General features: G+C 43.4%; 2 protein-coding genes across 4 annotated transcripts in view; one reads left to right on the forward strand and one right to left on the reverse strand.

Annotated features, from left to right (window-relative positions):
- MAP3K21 (mitogen-activated protein kinase kinase kinase 21) overlaps nucleotides 1-11199 on the reverse strand; it is a 41080-nt gene extending 29881 nt beyond the window's left edge. For all 3 annotated transcript variants that reach the window (XM_056487708.1, XM_056487709.1, XM_056487707.1), the window contains exon 1: nucleotides 10371-11199. In XM_056487708.1, the coding sequence (XP_056343683.1) occupies nucleotides 10371-11106 (736 nt within the window). In that variant the 5' untranslated portion in view covers nucleotides 11107-11199. The remainder of the gene's footprint in view (nucleotides 1-10370) is intronic.
- A 4496-nt stretch (nucleotides 11200-15695) lies between these two features.
- PCNX2 (pecanex 2) overlaps nucleotides 15696-21382 on the forward strand; it is a 160961-nt gene continuing 155274 nt past the window's right edge. The window contains exon 1 of the mRNA XM_056487140.1: nucleotides 15696-15851. Coding sequence (XP_056343115.1) covers nucleotides 15699-15851 — 153 coding nt within the window. The 5' untranslated portion in view covers nucleotides 15696-15698. The remainder of the gene's footprint in view (nucleotides 15852-21382) is intronic.

The following is a 21382-nucleotide window of genomic DNA, read 5'->3' on the forward strand; positions in this document are numbered from 1 at the left end:
TATTTGAAACAGCATTTACTTTATTTGCTTGCTATTTTTAAAAGGCAGCTCTGAAGAAAAAAAGACCAAAAACAGAAACAAAAGAACAAACAAACAAACAAGCAAACAAAAGAAACACACACAAAAAAAAACAGTGACCAAAATGGAGGCAGATGAGAAGGGTAACAGTTAGGTGGTGAATTCCTGACTAAGATAATGTTTCAAACTCAGTAGAATAAAGTGGCTGTGAATACACTCCTTAAAGAACAACATCTTTGTTATGACAGTGATTTATTTTTTTAAGCAACTTTATCCTCCTCTTAAAAAAAACAAAATACAAGGCAAACTAAAGCTATTTCGTTCAAACAGCACTAAAAGTCTCTGTCAATATATAACACATCAGGTACAGTTTCCTCCAAGAGAAACTTTGAGAAAACATTAATTTCCTGCCTAACCCAAATTTAAGACCTGGCCATTCCCTAGATCAATATATGTCATACAACATACAGAATTTAACAGACAATGCAGATGAGGTTTACAATCTCACAAATGGCATTCAGGGGCAAGAGCTGACAGAAGTTACCTTCCTTCAGAGCTAACAATTTAAGTTATCTATCATTAGTCAAATCACCTTTTCAATATTTAGTTTTAAAGCCATGAATATTTAATTCAAATTTGGCTTGGATTTATAGTTATTTTTTGAAGTCAACAGCATGACTCGATGCAGTTTGATATTTCAAACTAATCAGAAGAATACACAGCTTATGAGTACACGGAAGTATTTACATAGTTGGCATACTTTTCCTGATCACAGCCTATTACACTCTGCAATTACGAACTTCCTTGTTGCTTTATTTTTTTGTGACCTATCTCAAGGTGCACTTGATGTGTTGAAATTAGAATATTTAGTACAACAAAAGGTCACATCAAAATGAAATAAAGCTTAATATAAATACATAAGATACATACCTAAAAAAATTAAAATACATTCTACTTTTAAAGGTGACTTACTAACAAAGCTGAAGTAAGGTGGTGAAAGCTAATGTCACAACCAAGACAGTGCGAGCCTGCTGCCACTGAAATACTTACCTTAACCCCCTCTTCATTTATAGCCCCTCACCCTCTACAGCTTCTTCCCCCTAGACTGAGTCTAGCAACTGCTAGAGCCAGATAGCTCAGCAGAAAATGAAGCCTGAAAATAAACCAGCTTAGAGTAGCTTCCTGCTGGATCTCTCCAAAGATTTAACCTGAGCTACTGACCACACAGGCAGAGACTGAGATATGTAGATTCTGCTGACAGGTGGGAGCGGGGAGAAGCTGCCTGGAGGTAGGTGGAGAAGCCTCCTCGTGCAGCTATAGCTGCCCGAGAAAGCCACACATCACCTGCTGCAACAAGTGAGAAGTCAAGCAACATTTCAGAAATAGGCCAATCATTTTACATCTAGTTTTAGTCAGAGATTTAAAGATAGGATCCAGCTTTGCTACGTTTTTTTCCATTATAAAATCACCCTTGACGAAATCTACTACTGAAAAGAACCCATTAGATAAACCGAAAACAAAAACAATTCCTACGTCCCTTTGAAGATGTCAACTGCTATGAATCCAAATTCTGGCTGTAGATACTTAGTCAGTTTTAGCCATTGAGTTCCTTTAGAATCTCATCAGTTAACAGGAAACTCCTTTAACATAATTTATGTGAGGAATTTTAAGAGGTTACATTTTATAAATAATTTTTGTCAGTTTCTTTCATAAAGAATATTTGAAAGTGTCTTGCTTTTAAAAAAAAGTGTCTTGTTTTAAAAAAAAAAGGAATTGCCAAACAACCTGTTACCAAATAAAGCAGAAGAAAACCAGACAGTTTTTATTTTTTTTAATACAAAACTTGGGAGGAAAAAAATCTCATCAAAATATATTCTGTGGGGTAGGATTCCTGCATTCGATCCTTGCAGTTTCTTCAGTACCCTCTCAGAACTGCTTTTCAAGAGCTCTAATCTTCAACACCAAAGTGAAAACACTTTCTTTGAAATGAGAATTCTGCAAACTTGACAGTGCTGTCCTTCTCTTGAGAAGAGAAAGCAAAAGGGAAAACCGATTGTTTGTCTCAATAACTAGTGCAACATTAAGCAATGAGTTAAAAAGTATGATTTTTTTCCCCCTTCCTACATAATACAGGAGAAAATAAAAGCAATTAGCTTTAGGAAGAACAGCGGCATCTATTCGTAATAGGAAAAAAAAAATCACAAAGTGCCTAAACATTTAGAACTAAAATTTAACTAGTTCCAAGGGTTAACTTGTGCCATAATGAACCACAGCAATGAAGAATTTACTCCTTCATTTTTGAGAGGGAGGAACGACTTATCAGCTCTGAGTTAACAGCACACCTGCCAAAACACAGATTTTAGTCACTATGAAGAGAACAAAGAATGATTATGTAGCCAACATTGGCATGTCTAGGACTGATTTAACTGGAGCTATGACCCCACACACACAAAAAAAAAAGGTTCAAGTTGGCAGGAACCTCCAAGAAGGAAGAATACTTCTGTGGTAACATGATACAAATATGTAATTTTTTCAACTTACCGTATTTAATCCATGAATTTAACAAGCAGTAAGTGGGTTGAAATTTAAACATCCACTTATTTTAAGTGACTGGATTGAGGTAGGCTTACTAACATGGTCAAGAGCAAGGTAAAAATGATGAAATATTGTTTAAAGCTGTCAATCCAGGAATGTACATTACACCAGTTGTGGTTTTTGTACTGTAAATATAGACAGCAAAGTAATTTGGTATTTATCTGTTTCTACCCATATATAATCTGTATTTTTGTTTACTTCAATGCCCTAATTTTGCTTCTAATATAAGCAAAATAATTCCAAAGCTCAAAATAAAAGAAAAATATCTGCATTTTTAGAAGCATTATTACTCAAAGTCATGGAAACAAATTTCAATGCCTTAAACCTTAACAAATAATCAGAAATAAAATTCAAGGTCAGAAATTACTCTACACTGCAACCACTCCTTGCAAATGTTTATCCTACAAGGTCAGACTGTTTCAGAACTTGAAACACTGAAGCAAATTTAGAAGAAAGTTCATACTGAGTGGTAAGAAAACTTAGAGATTGTGAACAAAAAGCCATTCTCTTCTAAGGTCAAAGAAACCACAAAACAGCATTCAACATCCAAATACAGTTCAGTGATGTGTTACTTCTCTATTATTTTAAGGCTGCAGAACATTTTCATGGAACTTTTAATATTTGCTAAGAGGGTCCAAAGGCATGCCCTGTCTCTGCAGTTTCCAGTGGGGCTGGGGGAATAATAAATAATTCAAAACTCAGTTATATCTCAATTTCTTCTAATGCTTGGCTAACACTACCAATGTCTAAATCCCAACCACACTTTGTAGTCTGTTTATTTAAGTACAATACCTCATTTAACAAGTGTTATGGTCTGCAATTAAACTTATTTTTCACTCTTCAGAGGAATGAACAAAATTGTACCAGTATTTTAACAGCGAATGGGAGGTGTTTGGCTGTTTTTCCTCTGACCTTTGTGGAAACAGGTTGCTTGCTCAGTATAATTTTCAGAAGGAGAAAGGTATATGAACATATCCTTAAGTTACCAGGTTTAAAAATTAAAGAAAAAAAAGAGCCAAATAATGCTTTAAGTCTTCTTTAACACACAAATACTAAAAACATTCCTAATCCAAAGTCTTAGACTTCAATTTAAAATGCTACTCTAAAACAGAACTCCTCATCAAAGACAGTGAGGAAACACAACATACAGACTAGAATGTGACTCCCCACATTCTTCATGAAGTGGTCACCAGAAATCTTGATGCAAATGAAAGTCCTGCAGAAACCTGCTAGGAATGAGTATAACACAAAGCAGCAAAAAAAAAAAAAAAAAAAAAAAAAAAATCCCCAAAAAATGAAAAAAAACCCAATCTTACAAAAGTTGTAAACCAGATCACTTGCTGTTTTACAATGACAGAACAAAGAGAGAAGACATGAAAAACCAAATTAGATCCAGAGAAAGATCAAAGTAATATTACTCTTGACTTAATAATCCTACCTGTTAGAGATGCAGTCTCAACACCACATAAGAAACAACTCTCTACAGTTGTCAGATGGACATAGTTGGGAAAACATTAAAATGGAAGTCTGTATTAAAAATGAGTTATAAATAGGGGTATTAAAAGTTCATGGGGTTTTAATTAAGCAAATTACATATAGCTAGTGTTTCAGCCTAGAGTCTTGTTTTCAGCAGTAAGCACTACATGTAAATATACTCCAGCCTCATTAAGTTTGAGGGACTTAGTTCTAAATTAATGAGCAATTTTTTCCACCTGTTAATGTCCAGACTTGAGACACAGAAAAATATCAAACAGAAGCAAATTTACATGACAGTAATTGAGATCATTGAAATAAATGGCTACTGCAGTTAAGTCCTCATCTATAAATAAAATAACTGCTGGATATTATTCCTCTTCTGAAAGCCTAGACTGTACAAATATTGTGTTACAGAGCAGCAGTTCACAAAATTTCATTTCATGGATATTGTATTAAAATCATAATGTTCCTGAATATTATTTTTAAATGCTGAAATGCATCCTTCAACTGGAAATTAGGCCTCTACAACATTTTAACACTATAGTTATTACCACTTCAGTTATTTCTGGATTGAGACAATCGCAGCAATCAATTACTCAAAATTGTTCTCTCTTGAATTCCAGCATCTTTCTGAATACAAAATAGACAACATATTTAAATGCAACAAGTGAATATAGCAGGTGAATATTAAAACAGTCGTAACACATAGCACTGCCTTTGATGAACTGGAAACAGATAACACTAGCTCAAGGCTGCTAAGCATTTGATGCTCCCACAGAATCCAGCTAACCTTCAGGGCCTCTCAAAAAATAGAATCCCTATCTACATAGTCTGAGCACTCATGAAATAATGAAAATAAAAATACTGGGAGCAGTGTTTTATGAAACACATTACTCTTCCATGTGACATAAGTACATTCCAAAGAAAAACTTACTGGAATTCAACGGCACGCTAACTTTAAGTAGATTGTAACCTTCAAAGCAGGTGTTTTCCCAAATTAATGAAATTCTGCAATCCTACCAATGTTTGCATGAAGATGGTTTGATTTTGGTTGTGTGTGTTATTTTTAAAGAATATTTAGCCAAAAAGATTATACACAGCGCTCCTTCCTGCTTATACACTTCCAGATGCTTCAGGATATATGACCAGTTCTTAATGTTTATTGCAGTAGCATTATTTTTACAGCAAAGCACAAGGCAGGGCTACTGCATCTCAGAGATGGGATAAGAACCTGGTACACCTGGCCTAATTTCGAGCTCTATGCAATTTTAAGTAATTAAGAACAGTGTAAAACATTTAAATGCCATGATTTCCTATATGAAGACAGCATAGAAAACTACAGCATAAAGATTTTAAAATGCTAAATAACTTCTGGCCCATTATTCTACCTGTCTGATATTTATCAAAGTGATACCACATTCTCAAAGACATGATTCCTATGAGTTTTATGAAAGTCAGTTGCCTTATGGCAGAGGAACTTCGGTTAGTTCTGCCAGAAAAAACATCCACTTCCCTCCAAACCTCAGAGACACCAGCCACCAGGAGTTTAGCAACTAGCCAGACAGTACAAGCAGTGTCAAACCAATTACAGCATATGCAGCATGCTACAGGAGGTGCCCAAGTCACCCAGCACTAGAGACAGCCACCTTAGGACAGCCAGGCTTAGCCCATCAGGGACAATGGAAGCCAATATGAGACTAAGTTCCACAAATGGGAGAACCAAGAGGAGGAGATTGAGATGCAGAATACATACCCATAGAATACATCCGTTTTTTTTAGTTTTGTTATACCACAATAGGTGAGCAGTAATTGGCACAGTGCTACTGACAGAAAAAAACTCCAAGTTTCACTGTCATCATGGGTGTCTTGGAATTTATTTTCAAATAAATTGAAGCTCAAATTTACTTAAAAGCCATTCCTCTTCCCTATAAAACTACCAAAGACAATTGTAATAGAATGTAATTTTGAATTCTCTTGGTAACTGTACAAGATTCTGAATTTCAAACATTTAATAACAGCTGTACTTGTGATGCGAATAAGTCTTAACCTCTTCAAAACAGAGAAATTATGCACTCTAGCGATTTCAGAATACATAAAATCAGTTCAAAAAATGGCAGATAGGCTTAACTCTAGTTTCTTACTCTTCCTCTCCCTGAACAGCTAGCCTAACATTGCTATATAGAAAAGTTTGAGAGAAAGCAATTTTTATGAATTCTGGAAAACATCTCCATCTTATTTTAATGGTTTTTAATAGCATAACTTGAGCAATTCTGCTGCAAATAACCTGTACAAGCAAAGAACCAGAGATAATTTGTTCTTGCTTATCTCAAACTCCAGGACACCTTGCCTCATCAAAAGCAACTGATTCAACAGTTCTGTCAAAATACACCCACTTCCTTTTAAGGTTTTAAAATCAAATTATTTCTACTCTCTAACTGCTTCTCATGATACTAGTTTGAAGAGCATGACATTAGAGTGGGTTGTCCTCTCGTATGTTTGATTCCTTCAGATTCCAAGTAGTTCTCATTAGCATTGTCACTTCCATGGTCTTATTCAACAATCCTTGAAACTCAAGCTGACCTGACAATTTCAAAAAGCAATATAAACTCAATGGCCTTCACAAAGCTGAAGGCTGCAAAGGAGGAGCTGGTGAAAGCCACAGCAAACCAAACCCTTCTGGCATATCCATCTATGACAAGTGAGCACAGAGCACTTACTGTGCTAGTACATTTAATCTACACATAATCAACTTTGTAATCATGGATAAGTCCATGCCACATGCAAGATATTTGGAACAAATTGCAATGCTTCCTGGAAGCACACAAGGCTGCTGCACTAAAGTGCATTTTTTTAAAGGCAGAAGCAGCGCATAGTCTGAAATCAACCCCAGAATCACAAACCTCTGTTTTCTCTACACTAGACTTCAAAAAGTGAAAACGTGGCATACTCTAGCTGAACATATTATTAGCTTTCTTCAGGAATAATCAGGGGAGGCTGTGCTGAGCCCTTACACAACCACAGGACTTGTAACTAATGGGGTGTCCTCCTCAGAAGCAGGAAATTTGATTCCCTCAGAGCATACAAGTTGCCCTTCCAAAGAGTCAGAAAAACAGCTGAGATGTGGTAAAAAGACATACATAACTATTAGTGTGTAGCCTTGTAGATGAATTCCTGTCTCTTGTATCCAGTAAAATCTATTTTTTTTCATAATCAGCTAGCATGCTTAATCAAGACTAAGTTACTACCAAGAAGACAGAGTTAGGAATATTCGAGGATTTTCACAATTTTTCAGATATCTCCTTTTTAGCTGAAGCATCAGTTAATCCAGAATTCCTTTACTAACAATGATGGCTTGAAAAAAATCAAATTTTCATCCATGATTTTTATTCAGATTTTAGATTAGGTAAAGTTCACATCTTAATCTTTAATTTTAGATTGTGTCCTTAATCTATAAAGTATATTGAGGAACATAAGAACTGCTTATGAGAAGTTATCCTCAAAACAGCCATGATCTTCGTTAGTGAAACTTCCCACCACTTCAGCTATACAAGTTTTTACAAAGTACCCACAATTCCTAGGTAAACATTAGATATCATGGTTACTATGTTTCATGTAATCCGGCATATCTAAAGCTAAAAGTGTTCTTTACACCTTTGTTTTGTCTGCTTCTGAAAAAACTGTAAATTTAAATTTCTTTTACTTGGACTCCAGAACTGAAGAAACTCTCTCTGCTGTCAATAAAATTCGAGTTACACTATACTTCCTTGTTTAGCTTTCAAAGCCAAGTTTGTTAGTTTTTCTTTACAATATGGAAAACATTTGTTTACCTATTAATTTCCCTTACTCTGACAGAAACACAAACTTCCTCTCACCTCCCAAAAGGAGCCAAATGAAACAAGAGCATTCAAACCTAGATAGTCACTTCTGTTAATAAAAGCTGGCTGCTCTCATGGCGCTTCTGTTTGTGGCACTTTCTCTCTAGTCCTGTCAATTTGGCATGAGTGAAGCCCCACTCGATATGCTGTAGAGATCCCAACTCCATGAAATTGCACGGAGAGAAGTAACATGCTTTGAGATGTTTGCTATTGCCTGCCAACCACAAGCCCAGACAAATACCTTTTCTGGATCAAATACACTCCTAGAAGGGGCTCCCTTTCCCTGGCTGGAAAATTTGTTCCTGCCTACTTGCTAGGGAAATAGTTTGAGAAGTATTCCTTACAACACCGTGTTATGGGCAGTCATTCTTCTAATATATTGTCTGAGGAATTAAAAATATTCTTCTTAACAAAAAAAACTAAGCTAGAACAAAACTGATACATTTGTATGCTACTCAGAGCTTCTTAAGGTGAGCACTGAGCCACTGCCACTAGCAGTGCCTGGAAGGCAGTGAGGAGCAGGTGGAATGGTGCTGCCAGACCCCTGCCTGGAGCCGCAGCCGCTGCAGAACTGTTACTGACCACGCCGAGCAAGTGCTCAGTCAACCCTGGCAGCATCCCACTCCCACTGTGCAAGACTGCAAAAGACACAGAAAAAGAATGAAGGGAAATCTTCGATGAATGGATGAGTTACCAGAGCAGGAGATATACTATCATGACTTACAGTCATTTTAAATTCATGTTGTTGAACAGCATATGGTACCACAAGTGTACCATTGTCTAACACTATTATTGAGATGGATGATCAAGAGATATAATTCTTTTTAGCATATTCAGTACTTCTTCAAACTTAAAAGTTTGTTTGAAGTATCTTGCTAAGATTAAGAAATACAGGTGAGAGATCTAACTAGCTCAAGTTAAGTGCAAGCAGTGAATACGCACATATGCTGAGGTTATAATCAGAATTATACTTTTGCAATGCTCTGCCGTTACCCTTTTGCAGAAAGATGATAATGGGAATGAGCTCTCAGCAGTACCCAACTCAGCCCCCAGTGTTACGAATTTATTTCGGACACGAACTTTGCCACTGTCACTAAACACGGTGCTAGTATGCAGCAGCCCACTCTGTCTAAAGACAGCCACTAAATACTCAAGGTGCAGCAGCTCATTTTGAACACAGCAGCAAACTAAATGGGCACAAGCTGCCTACAGGCCACTTGCTAGAAATTAAGGTGTTGGCCATGACGTTAAACATCGAAGAGTTCACTGCCTGTGCTACAAACAGAACCACAAACACAGCTGAGCAAGGTTCTTTCTTTATCAAACAAATAGTGAAAGTATTCTCAGAACAGTCAGTCCCATGACTGAGCCTTGTCTTAACAGCCCATGCATGGTGACCCTTCAAGACACACAGCCTCTTAAACAAAGTGCTTCAAACTTGAATGGAGCTTTTTTATTTCTACTGGACTACTTAAGGGCTGCTAACTGGAAAAAAAAAAGACTAACACATTGCTGCATTTTTGGAACATTCAGAACAAAAAGGAAAAAGTTGAGATAACTTCAGATATTTATGGAAACGCGCAGATTTCCACCTTCAGGTTACCATTTCTAAACACAACTACAATGGCAAGCCATAAACTCTCTATTCTAGTAAGTCACCCTTCCAAATGCACCAAAGTGGCCAAAACCTTAAATACTTCTATTTTGTCAGATGGACCAAGGAGCTATTAAGCATGAATTGGGCAACTCATTGTTGCAGGTGCATTTGTCCATGCCAAGGGATGAAAGCAATCTGGCATCTGAACAACAGTTTCTACTGGTTTTAAGGTACTGTTTTCTCCTCCTCAATGTTGGCTAAGTGGGTAAATTTTAGCAACGTTAAATGCATGCAGTGAGAACCAGAATCACGTCTGATTGTTCGGCAGTGAAACAGAAGTGATACCCTCATTAAGCGTGTTCTTCACAAGGCGCTTGGTTCCGTGGGTAAATTTCAAAAGCTAGGACCACACAATGCATCAGAGTAAATATAGCCTTTTAGATTTGCAATTGTGGTCGTGCGCAGGATTGTATCCCGCTTTAAGTGAGCTCCCCTCCGAGGGGGCAGGCCTTTGCGTGTGCCGAAGGTACCCCCGGCTCCTCCCGACCTTTCCATGAGTTCGGAGCCAGCTCACAGCCCGGCAAGCCAACCTGCCGCTTGCCCAAGCTTCTGGCACCGGGTGCCCGGGTTGCGACACCCATCCCCGGTGGAACAGGGCTCCCGGCCGGAGCCCGTCCAGGCCCGGCCGCCCGCCCCCGCGCCGCCCCGCCGGGATCCCCCCGGGCCCGGCGGCCTAAGGCGGGGACACCCCCTCGCCGCCGCGGTCCGAAGGTCCCTCGTCACCTCCCCCCGCCCCGCCCGGGACTCACTGTTGCTCGACTTGAGGTCCCGGTGCAGGATGGGGACGATGGCCTCGTCGTGCAGGTAGAGCATGCCGCGGGCGATCTGCACCGCCCAGTTCACCAGGATGTGCGGGGGGATGCGGCGGCCCCCGCGGGCTGCCGCGGCCCCGGGGGCGGCGGCCAGGGCCCTGTTGAGGGATCCGCCGCGGGCGAACTCCATGACGAGGCAGAGGTTGGGCTCCCGCAGGCAGACCCCGTGCAGGGCGATGATGTTGGGGTGCCGCAGCATGGAGAAGAGCTTGGCCTCCTGCCGCACGCTCTCCGCCGTGGCCGTGATGTCCTCGTCGGGGTCCTGCCGCGCCGCCTTCACGGCCACCTCGCGGCCCCGCCAGGTGGCCCGGTACACCTTCCCGAAGCCCCCCACGCCGATGATCTCCTGCAGCTCCAGGTGCTGGAAGTCGATCTCCGTCAGGCTCCCCGCGGGGTCCCCCCGCCCGCCGCCCCCCGCCGCCGCTCCGCCGCGGGGCTGGCGGGTCACGTAGTTGGCCGGGAAGATGCCGAGGCGGTGGCGGATCTTCCCCGCCCACCAGCCGTCGTCGCCGGACACCGCCGCGTCCTGCGACAGCACCTCCACCACGTCCCCTCGCCGCAGGCTCAGCTCGTCCTCGCCGCTCGCCTCGTAGTCGTACAGCGCCGTCCACAGCGGGCACGGACCCCCGCTGCCACCGGCGGCCGCCGCCGCCCCGGCGCCCGGCAGAGCCATGGCAGCGACCTCAGCCCCGGCGGCCAGCAGCAGCAGCAGCGCCGCCGACGCGGGAGCACCCGCCCAGCCGCATCCTCACCTGCCGCCGCCGCGGCCGCCGAGCGGGAGCCGCGGGAGGGGAGGGCGGGGCGCGGGCAGGGGCAGGGGCAGGGGCGGGGCCGCCCGGCCCGGTCGCCGCCGCCGCCGCGGGGCTCCGGCAGGGAGAGCGCAGGCGCGCGCGGGAAGGCGGGGAGGGCAGCGCCGGTGCCCCGCGCGCGCCCGGCCGGGCCCGCCGATTGGCCGCGCGCCGTCACGTGGCGCGGGCGCGGCGGGCGGAGGGGTCGGTGCGGTGCCGCGAGCCGGGGCACGAGGCGGGGGCGGCCGTGACCCCCCTTTGTCCCTCGGGGGCTGCAGACCGGGCTGAGCGCTGGTGCCTCCGCCGCAGCTTCCCCTCTCCTTCCGTGCGCGGTTTCGGGGCTCCGGTGGAACAAACCCCAGGCGGGTTCTGAAGAAACCCGAGTTTCCTCGGTTCGTGCTTGCTCTGCCACCTGCTTCCGCCCCTCGTGGGCTCTCACAGAACGGGTCAGGCCGGCACGGACCACAGGGGCTCACCTGGTCCAACCTCCCTGCTCAGAGCACCTGGCGCAGGATTGTGTCCAGATGGTTCTTGAACAACTGCAGTGAGGGAGACTCCACAGCCTCTCAGGACAATCTGCTCCGATGCTCAGTCACCCTCACAGTGACGAAGTTTTTCCTCATATTCAGATGGAATTTCCTATGCATCAGTTTCTGCCTCTTGTCCTATTGCTTAGCCCCAAGGAGAAGAGCCTCCATCCTCTTGGCACCCTCCCTTTGGATACTGATAGACATTGATGAGGTCCCCTCTCAGCCATGCCTTCCGGAGGCTGAAATGACCCAGCTCCCTCAGCCTTTCCTCCCTCCTCTGGACCCATTCCAACTCTCCCCTGCTAACCACCCTCTTCATGGACCGGCTGAGAGAGTCCCAGCCCTGTGTGGTGCAATCACACAATCCCTTAAATTAAGGGGTTGCTTGAAAATAGCAAATGCTGTGTATGTGTTATTTCTGGGTAAAGATTCTCCTGGTTTTAAGTGGAAAAATCGTATCACTTTCTAAACTACAGTTGTCGTTTCCTTGGAAGTTGGAGGGAAGTGCGTGGGCTGGGGACGCCCTCCCGTCTCGCCAGCGTGGTGGGAAACGGTGGTTCAAAGTGGAAGGAAATGAGTTTTCATGCAAGGAGCCAATCACTGTGCTGTGGGACCTGTGGTTATGGATGTGGCTTCTGCCAGCAGAGGCCCCGAGCAGGACAGTAAAGGCTTGGGAAAGGTGTAAAACGGCACTGCTGGGTTGAATAACCTGGTGTGATGAACACTCAATGTTTTGCACAAAAACTAACATCCAGAGCCCTGTACATCTCTACATAAACACAGAATTTGCAGCTGGATACCACAGAATTAAGGTTTGAACATAAATAGAGTAATTTAAAAAAATTAAAATTATAGTATTCAAAAAATCATAAATTCTGGATTATCTTGCTGTATTTATAGTTATACACAACGCAAAAATACAATTATGTTAAAGTGACTTACTGAACCACATTAACCAAAAAGAAAGAATGCAGAACCAGCATGTCTATCAAGTCTTCTCCCATTTCCTTTAATATAACATTGCCTTGCAGCTATTCAGAGAGGTAATTACAAGCCTTTCCCTTATCTGCATATTTGCCTTATTATAAAAGCCATAAAGTATGTTGTAATACAAGCGTTCTGCCACACAAATTCCACCTTGTACTTTGTTATCTAAAAGAATCTGCAGGAACTAATTAAGTGTGGAATGTTTTGGGTCAGACAAGGTATTGGTTGCAGTACAGTGAAATGTTTAAATATTTATCTAGAGCTATTATTCCAAAATTTGCTTTCTGAAGTGCCACCATCCACTAGCAATCACTGCACTCAGGTTAGACTTTGTTCAGTGTTTCTTCAGCACCCAGCACTCCAGGATCTTGGTGTATAGTTGCTGTTCCTAGGAGTTCCAATAATGGAAATATTATGACCTAAAACAGTGTAATGTGCCCTTAACTTTCCTGACGGCACCACCTAGTGGAGTTACTGGTTAAAAGAGCGGCATACAGACGGTAGAGTTTTCGGCTCAGACCCTCACTGGCATCACTCTGTTGAGAAAAGAGGTCCCTTTTTCATCTTTGGCACTCTTGCGAGTTTGTAGCTACAATACTGTGCATCTACATTGTGTCCAGAACACATATCCTGATCTGGAAATTATAGGAACCCTTCATAACTGCAAGTATCATTATACCAAAAAGATACTTGGTGTCAGCATTATCTAAATGAAAGATTTGAGTGATGTGTTGACAAGTGCCATGGTTTAGCCCCAGTCAACAGCCAAGCCCCATGTAGGCAGACATTCACCCACTCCCTCACCGGCAGGATTGAGGAGAGAATCAGAAGGGTAAAAATGAGAAAACTTGTGGGTTGAGATAAGACAGTTTAATAGGGAAAGGAAAGCCATGCTCACAAGCAAAGCAAAACAAGGAATTGATTCATCACTTTCTATGGACAGGCAGGTGTTCAGCCACCTCCAGGAGACCAGGCCTCATCACATGTAATGGTTACTTGGGAAGACAAACACCATCACTCCAAATGTCCCCCTCTTCCTCCCTCTTCCTCCCACTTTATATACTGAGCATGATATCATATGGTCTGAAATATCCTTATGGCCAGTTTCAGTCACCTGTCCTGGCTATGCTCCCTCCCAGTTTTTCTTTTTTGTACCACCTCACTGGCAGGACACGAGACACAAAAAGTTCCTCAATTTAAGACAAACATGACATAGCAACAACCAAAATATCAGGGTGTTATCAATAGTATTCTCATACTGAATCCAAAACACAACACTGTACCAGCTACTGAGAAGAAAATTTACTCTATCCCAGCCAAAACCAAAGCAGGTCAACCTAATATCAATTGCAGTCTGCATTATCTAGGCCTACGTGAGTTAGAGGTCTCAAAATACAGAAGAGAGGAGGTTTTGAAGAAGCTTTCTATTTACACCCTTGTTAACCCACCTTTCTATTTTGGAGCTTGGCAAGATGTGTTTACATGAGTAGCACATAAGGCACAGCCAGGACTGTGCCTCCTTCATACAAAAACTCAGGAAATTTCACTGCTCACTGAGGTCACACTGAGCAGGTACTCAAGCCCCAAGGCTGTAGATCCTCAGGCATCTAATGGTGGCAGTGCTGCCGAGGGAGACGATGCCATTCCTCCCCTGCTCCCAACCGCTTGTTCAAAGTGATGATACCATCCCTCCCATCAAGCCAAAACAAGCATCCAGCATGGCCACACCACCTGCGACATCAGGAAGAAAACTGAGGTATGTGGTTCATGAGCTCAAAAATACTATAATAGCATCTTTGGTCTCTTACCTTTGTCAAAAAAAAAAAAAAAAAAATCCACACAAAGCACAGCAGAATGGCATGTTTGGTCTGTAAAACCGTAGCCACAATCAGGAACAACTGAAGGAGGGTAAATTTGGTGATGTGCAATGTGATAGATGTATCCACTACATACATGCATCCTTCACTAAATTAACTGTAATAAAGGTCTATACATGTGGAACAGTCCCTAGAAGGGGGCTGTGAGAGACTTAAAATCGAATTTCACCGCTATTTTCTGATGGTCGGGGATGGGAGATGGTGAGCACCGTGTTTGGTCAGCCCTGGTGTTCCGAACCCATGCTTACACCCCTTCCTTCAGGGTGTCCCATAAGGATTCCCATCCTTTGGCTTCATTTTTCTCTGACTTTAGTCTCTCCTGCTCAAGGCTTCCAATTATCAGCCCCACTCTCCCCCACCTCCCCTATGCCTCCTCCAGCGCGCCCCTACCTCCTCACCCCGCTAGTCTGAGGTCAGCTGCATGAAACTGTTCAACGAAAGGAGACTGCGTTTTTCCCTAAACCAATTCTTGAGAGAATCGGAATGGGTTTTTTTTGAGGAATTTCCCCTCACCCCACCCAAAACACATCTCAAGCCACAACGGGTGACACTGAAGTTGGGCAGAGCTCGCAGATCGGAAACTCGTGATGTGTCGGGCAGGATCACTGAGAACCCGGCGGTGGGGGAGTGGCCGGCGAGGCGCGCAGCCCAGCTAGCGGCCGCCGGGGCTGCCCCTGTGCCGCGCTTTTCTTGCACCTGTGAACGCACCTCGCGGTGCCCGGGCCGGGACGCGGCCGTGACGGACGCCCCCGCGCCAGAACCGTCCCCCCCTCCGCCGCGGCTTGGCTCGGCCCGGCCCCGCTTCTCCCCGCGGCCTCCGAGCGCTGCCGCCGCTGCGGGCAGCCGGGCGCGGAGCGCGGTGGGGCGGCGGCCCCGGGCCGCGGCGGGGCCGAGCGGGCGCGGTGCCTGGCGGGGGGCGGCCCGTGACGGCGCCCTCCCGGCGGCGGCGGCGGCGGCGCCCGGGGTGGGGCGGGCGGGATGCTCGGCGTCGCGGGGCACCATGGGAGAATCCGCGGGCGCCCGGCATGGCGGCGGCGGCGGCGGGCGGCTGAGGGGCGGCGGTGGCGGCGGCGGGGGGCGGCCATGGTGTCGCCGGCGGCGCGGCTGGTGGGGCAGGGCGTGTGGGCGGCGCTGACCGGGGGCTGGTACCACGACCCGGAGCAGGGCGCCTTCACCAACAGCTGCCACCTCTATCTGTGGCTGTTCCTGCTGACGCTGCCCATGGCGCTGCACCTGGTGAGAGGGGCTGGGGGGCGGCGGCAGCGGGGCCGGGTGGGGGGCGCGGGCCCGGCCCGCCGGCGGCAGCGGCGAGGGCGTGTGCGCTCAGCGGGCTGTACACCGCCCTCCGGGGGGGCTTGAATATTGGGCATTCGGGGCTTCACGTGGGGATTTTGTGTCTGAAGGTTAACGGGGTGAGCCCTGGCTGCGACAGGCGGGAGCCGGACACTTGGCCCTGCCGGAGGAGTCGGGTAGCGGTGCAGGCTGGCCTCTGCAAGTGCTGAATGACCGTGGGGACGTTTGTTCAAAAATGGGAGACAGGTGTTTTGTTTTGGTTTGTTTTTTTAAGTTTGATCTGGTCTTACCTGCTGAGAAGGGTAAATACATGGAAAAATCCAGATACCATGTAATTAATACGCCGTGCTGAATGTCACTGGTGAATCACATGGCTTTTTGTGACATGCAGCTCCCTTTGTGCTGAAATTTGCAAGTGAATAATAACTAGAGTTTGTTTGCCGGACTTTAAAATGTATTCTCCTGAAAGGCTTGAAACTTTTACTCTTGTTTTTGTGTGTTTTCCTACTGTGTGGGAAAAGCTTAAAGTATGCTAGATCATCGAATCTATTTTGGTGTGTCCTTCAGTGATTATAGGGTAATATTGCTTCTGTTAGAAGCAGTTTCCATCCATTTGGTTCCTGGAGTGACTCAACTAAATTCTCAACTTCTAAATAGGTTTCTTCACACTACATAGTCAGATATGGGCCTGATTATCAAAAGCAAAGAGTATTTATGAATCCACTTGCGATGGCAGTGGAAAGCAAATCTTGTATTATTAAGCGTGAGCTGGTATTGGATTTTGTGGCATGGATTGCAATGAATTCCTGTAAGAATGGTTCATGGAGTTAATGAACCAGAATAACAATATACTTTATTCTGATTGATTGCATATTTCCTATGCAAACCAGCAAGAGTCTTGGATTGTAGGATTTGCTGTCTAAGTCATACGTGTGATTAAAAAGGAAAAGAATTGAAGGCTAACTTTTTTTTCCCAGTTGATATAAGTGTGTATCTGGAATGATTCCTTGTGGGAAGCTTCTGAACTGAAGAAGGTGTGGGGTTGCACAAAAGAGCACTGGACTGTAGGTCAGAGCTAAGTTAGAGGTCATTTTATAAAGAGGAGAAAATGTAACTTAGCTCCCGAACTCTCTTGGGAATCATCTTTGCCTGTCTAGGTGGATTTGTTTTTTCTGCAGACTGACTGACTTTCTGATGAATCATCTGGTTAAATGCAGGACTTGTGTTCTTGAGCTAAATGGGAATTCTTTGTCCTTGATAAGAATAATGCATTTATTATGATGGCTGCCTGACAGTAATTATGTCCTTACACATTTTCTTGTTTTCGAGTGGCTTGTTTCTAAGGCATGGCAAACTTTATGCAAGACATCTATTCTTGCCACTTAGAAACTTGAACCTGCTTTCTAACTGAAGATTTTTTTCTGGCTTATAAGAAATTTCGTTTATTATATTCAATAACGTTTGGGTGATATTTATGTTACATACTTGACACCAGTATTTTAGATTCAGCTAAAGCAGTCAATGATGTTTCTTGAAATGGCAAAATCAAAACACTACTTTCAAAACACTTTCAAAACACTACTTTTTAAATTTTTCATTTGCATGGGATAATCTTTTGTTGAAGTCAGGAACTCTCTCTGAAGCAGTTTGATTTGAATCAAATGGCAAAACTCATCCATCTGTTTTTAGTTTTTTCACAGTGGCTCAGCAGAGGCATGCTGACAGTAGCATTGAGAAGCTTAAAGTATCAAGTTGTTTCTGTTGTGTGGATGGAGAATTTCTTTCTCTAGCTTGTTCAGCATAGCTTACTTTGGTACTAAGGATTCCTTTATTAGCTTCCCTGCCCCTGAAAATGTAGATCTGTGTTTCCATTACTTTATTTTCTTTATCATTTGAACATCAGAAATGTACATTGGATATTTAGAGCATCATTGCTGTTCAAATCGACTTTCAAAATTATTATGAGATCTCTTCTAACTGTGCCATATCAACTTTCATAATACAGTAAGAATTAAAGTTATCTTATTCCACCAAACAGTTGAGGATCCCTAGGTGTTTTGCACATGAAAATAGTTACAGCTCTTTAGTATTCAGCCCCAGTGAAACACCAGTGACCTAGAGATGCAACTTTGGGAAATACTTGTACTATAGCTTATTTTACAAGCTGCAAGAGAATGTACATCATGTTTGAGTGGCTCCTCAAAACAACATACTGGATAATTCTCCTGCCTTTTGTTGGACAGGGAACCCTTGAACTTACAGGGTTGTTGCTTCTTACTCACTAGATCTTCAAATCATGCTGTGATAGGAGAAGTACAACATGGCAGTATGCGGGTGTGGGCACATAAATTACTCAGAGGTAAACTGTGATAAAACTAGCAGCGTGTCAGCTGCTTCCAGTCCCACTTGGCCGCCTATCACTCTGTAAAATTTAAGGATACATATCTCTCCACTGCAGAGAGATAGGCTACCCTGTTACGTACTTTATTTATTGTGTGGTAGGGCACACGCTTAGAACTCAATGTACATCCCTGGAATTTTGTTTGCTACCTGCCTTCCCGTATTTTATGCTGCATGATAGACATATCTCTTAGTATTGATTCTCCTTAATTAACATATAAACACATAACATACAAACTTTGGCTCCAGTGTCATATCTCCCACGCACATCTCTGATGGTAGTGGCTGACTGCAGATTTGTTTGGTAGTTCCCTCGTTTGTGTTCTGTAGCACAGGGAGACAGTGAGGCCCAGGTGCAGCACTACCTTGTTTTAGGTGCCCCAGGGGCTCAAGCAGTGGGTGGGATGCATCTGGGTCTAAGCACCCTTTATCATTCAGCCCTATTTACAAGGCCTGGTGTTTTGTTCAAAGGTTACATACCTTTATGTACATAATATCAGTCACCTCCACCTTTGTGCTACTCAAATAATGTCAGTAGACACGTGAAGGAGAATGTGGCTGTTCTTAGAGCAATCTGTGGACAGGTAGAAGCCCCAAGCAAAGGTGCTCCTTACATGGTGATATCAACGCTGTTGCATTGGCAGGGCCACATCTGGGGCACACCAGCCTGCATTTCTGGCTGTGACCCCACGCTGTTCTGGTGCAGGGTACAACAACAGAAGCTACTAGGGAACAAAAAGTACATTATGGCAGAGTATTTAATGGGACAAAAACGAAGAAAAGTAGGGCTACAGCTTCCAAAGAAACCTGTGGGAAGTCATGAAGCCCGCTTTCTAATGAATTTGTATTTGTGGATTTTTTTTCCTAGCTTCTAATAGAATGTCAGCTCAATTGAAGCTTTTCCTGTCACTGGGGTGGTATCAAAAGGTCAGAGAGCTGTGTGGGTTCTTCTCATTAATGGAGGAGGTATGCTGCTGTGACCTTGCCCAGTGGGGTGTATTCTCTTAAAGTTTGCTGAATAACTTTTTAATTCTTTGGCTACCTTTCAAATGAAGGGATGGAGGGAGATGATGACGCGGACACGTGGTGTGATTATAAAACCTAATTTTCATAGAAAGCTGGGCTAATTATAACTATAGTGCATCAAAAGTGACTCTATCATCTAATTCCTCAGTGGTCTATAACTTAATTCCTCCTTAGTGTGGATTTGATAGCTTTCACCTGTCTGTACCTGGGAACACCAACTGCAGTCATATGACACTGGTACCTTATGCAAGAGGCCTGATTCAGAGAATGGAGGGCTTTGCATTGTCAGCTTCATCTTTCTCCTAATTCCTCATGTAGACAGTGAGCAAACTGCTGGCTTTTAGTACTCAGCCTGCCCCAAAACTCAGAGTATTAAAGATGCACTGGCCATTGGCAGCCCTGGTGTGGTGAGCACACTAAACACAGCGTGTCTCAGAGAGATGGGCACGGAGACCACGAGCTGGCTCAGGGCACAGCTCTGGTAGGTCTGGTCACAAGGCGGGGATGAGGACATGCAGCGCTCAGCGTTTGCTAAAACTGGCCCTGTTTTCCACTCAAAAATCTAGGAGCTTCCTTTGAGTCTCTCTTGTAGTATGCTCTCTGCATGCATAGGCTCCACTACTAGAAATCTATTTTTGTTGTGTCCTCATGACATTATTCATGTAATATTTATTAAATTTTATGAATGTCACCTCTAAAGCAATTCTTTTCTAGTAGGCCATTCTGAGTTGTTATTTAATAATGAGTGGTTGATCTGTGCCTTTTAGTGTATAGTTGAAGAGATTCCTTGGAAGGTGAACAAATCTCTCTTAAGCAAGTCATTACAGATAATTGGCTGTCACTCTTTGTGAAACCAAGGAATTTCTTACTCCTTTTGTAAAAATATTAGTCATAAACCACAAATTCTTTAACCTCAAGTTCTTTACCCTCATCTACTAAGCCATTATAGCCTGAGAACATGACCTTGCAAATGGATCCTCTCTCTGGCCCAAGTTTACTAAATAACTGAAGGGTATGCTGAGTGTTGGTATTTACACACTACCATGAAGTACTCTTAACAGACTGAAGCCTCAACTTGTAGAAAGTCATGTCTTATTAGGGATCATTGGTAGTACATACATCCAAAATAGCTCCTCTGCTATTGTGCAGTAGATTCTTTGTGTCTGAATCAGAATAGTCATAAAAAAGGATTCACCTGAGAATTTTTACATGTACATATTGATGGTATGAAGTCCGAGTGAGCCAAAAGCAGCATTAGAATTGCATCCCAATTGCTTGTCACAACACAGAAATGATTCAACATATTAATTTCAACATCAAGATAAATGTGGTGACTTGTTCTAAAGATGAAATGAGCATGCCTTGTTCCCTTCCTTTTACCTGTGTGGTCAGTATGATTTATTTATGAATTTGAAAAAATGGTTCATTTAGTCCCAAAGTAAAGACCATTTTTAAAAATAACCCTCAGCAGGCTTTTAGCAAATCCTGAGTATTGAAAACCTTTCTTGCTTTTTTGTGTTGCTTGGCGTTTTTTGTTGTTCTTGTGCAAGAATATAGTAAACCTGTGTTTAAATAAAACCCTAAAACTTGAAAAGAGATTAAACTCCCTGTGAGACTGCAGCTGTGTGATGATGATACAGAAGCATGCTCCATGACTGTAATGGTAAAGACTTTGGTACTTCAATTATAACTGCAAGTGTCCATTGCTATGAATTGCCCTTTACTGTAAGGAAGTATTTGTATTTAAATAAGTAGTTAGTATGTCATGTCTCTGAAAGAACTTTACAGACTATAGTTCAACTGTAATTAATTTTAATGACTAAGAGCTGTGGTGCTCATCACAGATCAGCAAACAGATCGCAGACAGCTGCAAATAAACAATTATGTATTTTAGAAAAATAATTCAAAGGGGTTGTGTCAGTTTAACCCCACTCCTCGAGCCTCAGCCAGGACAGGATGCTTCTCTGTGTTTTTATTCATTTGTTTTGACTAGTCCTGACTAATTACTTAAAATACCTCAGTGGTTAAGGTATTTGGGAACGTGTTGT

The sequence above is a fragment of the Oenanthe melanoleuca genome, chromosome 3 (assembly GCF_029582105.1).
Source record: "Oenanthe melanoleuca isolate GR-GAL-2019-014 chromosome 3, OMel1.0, whole genome shotgun sequence".
NCBI lineage: Eukaryota > Metazoa > Chordata > Aves > Passeriformes > Muscicapidae > Oenanthe > Oenanthe melanoleuca.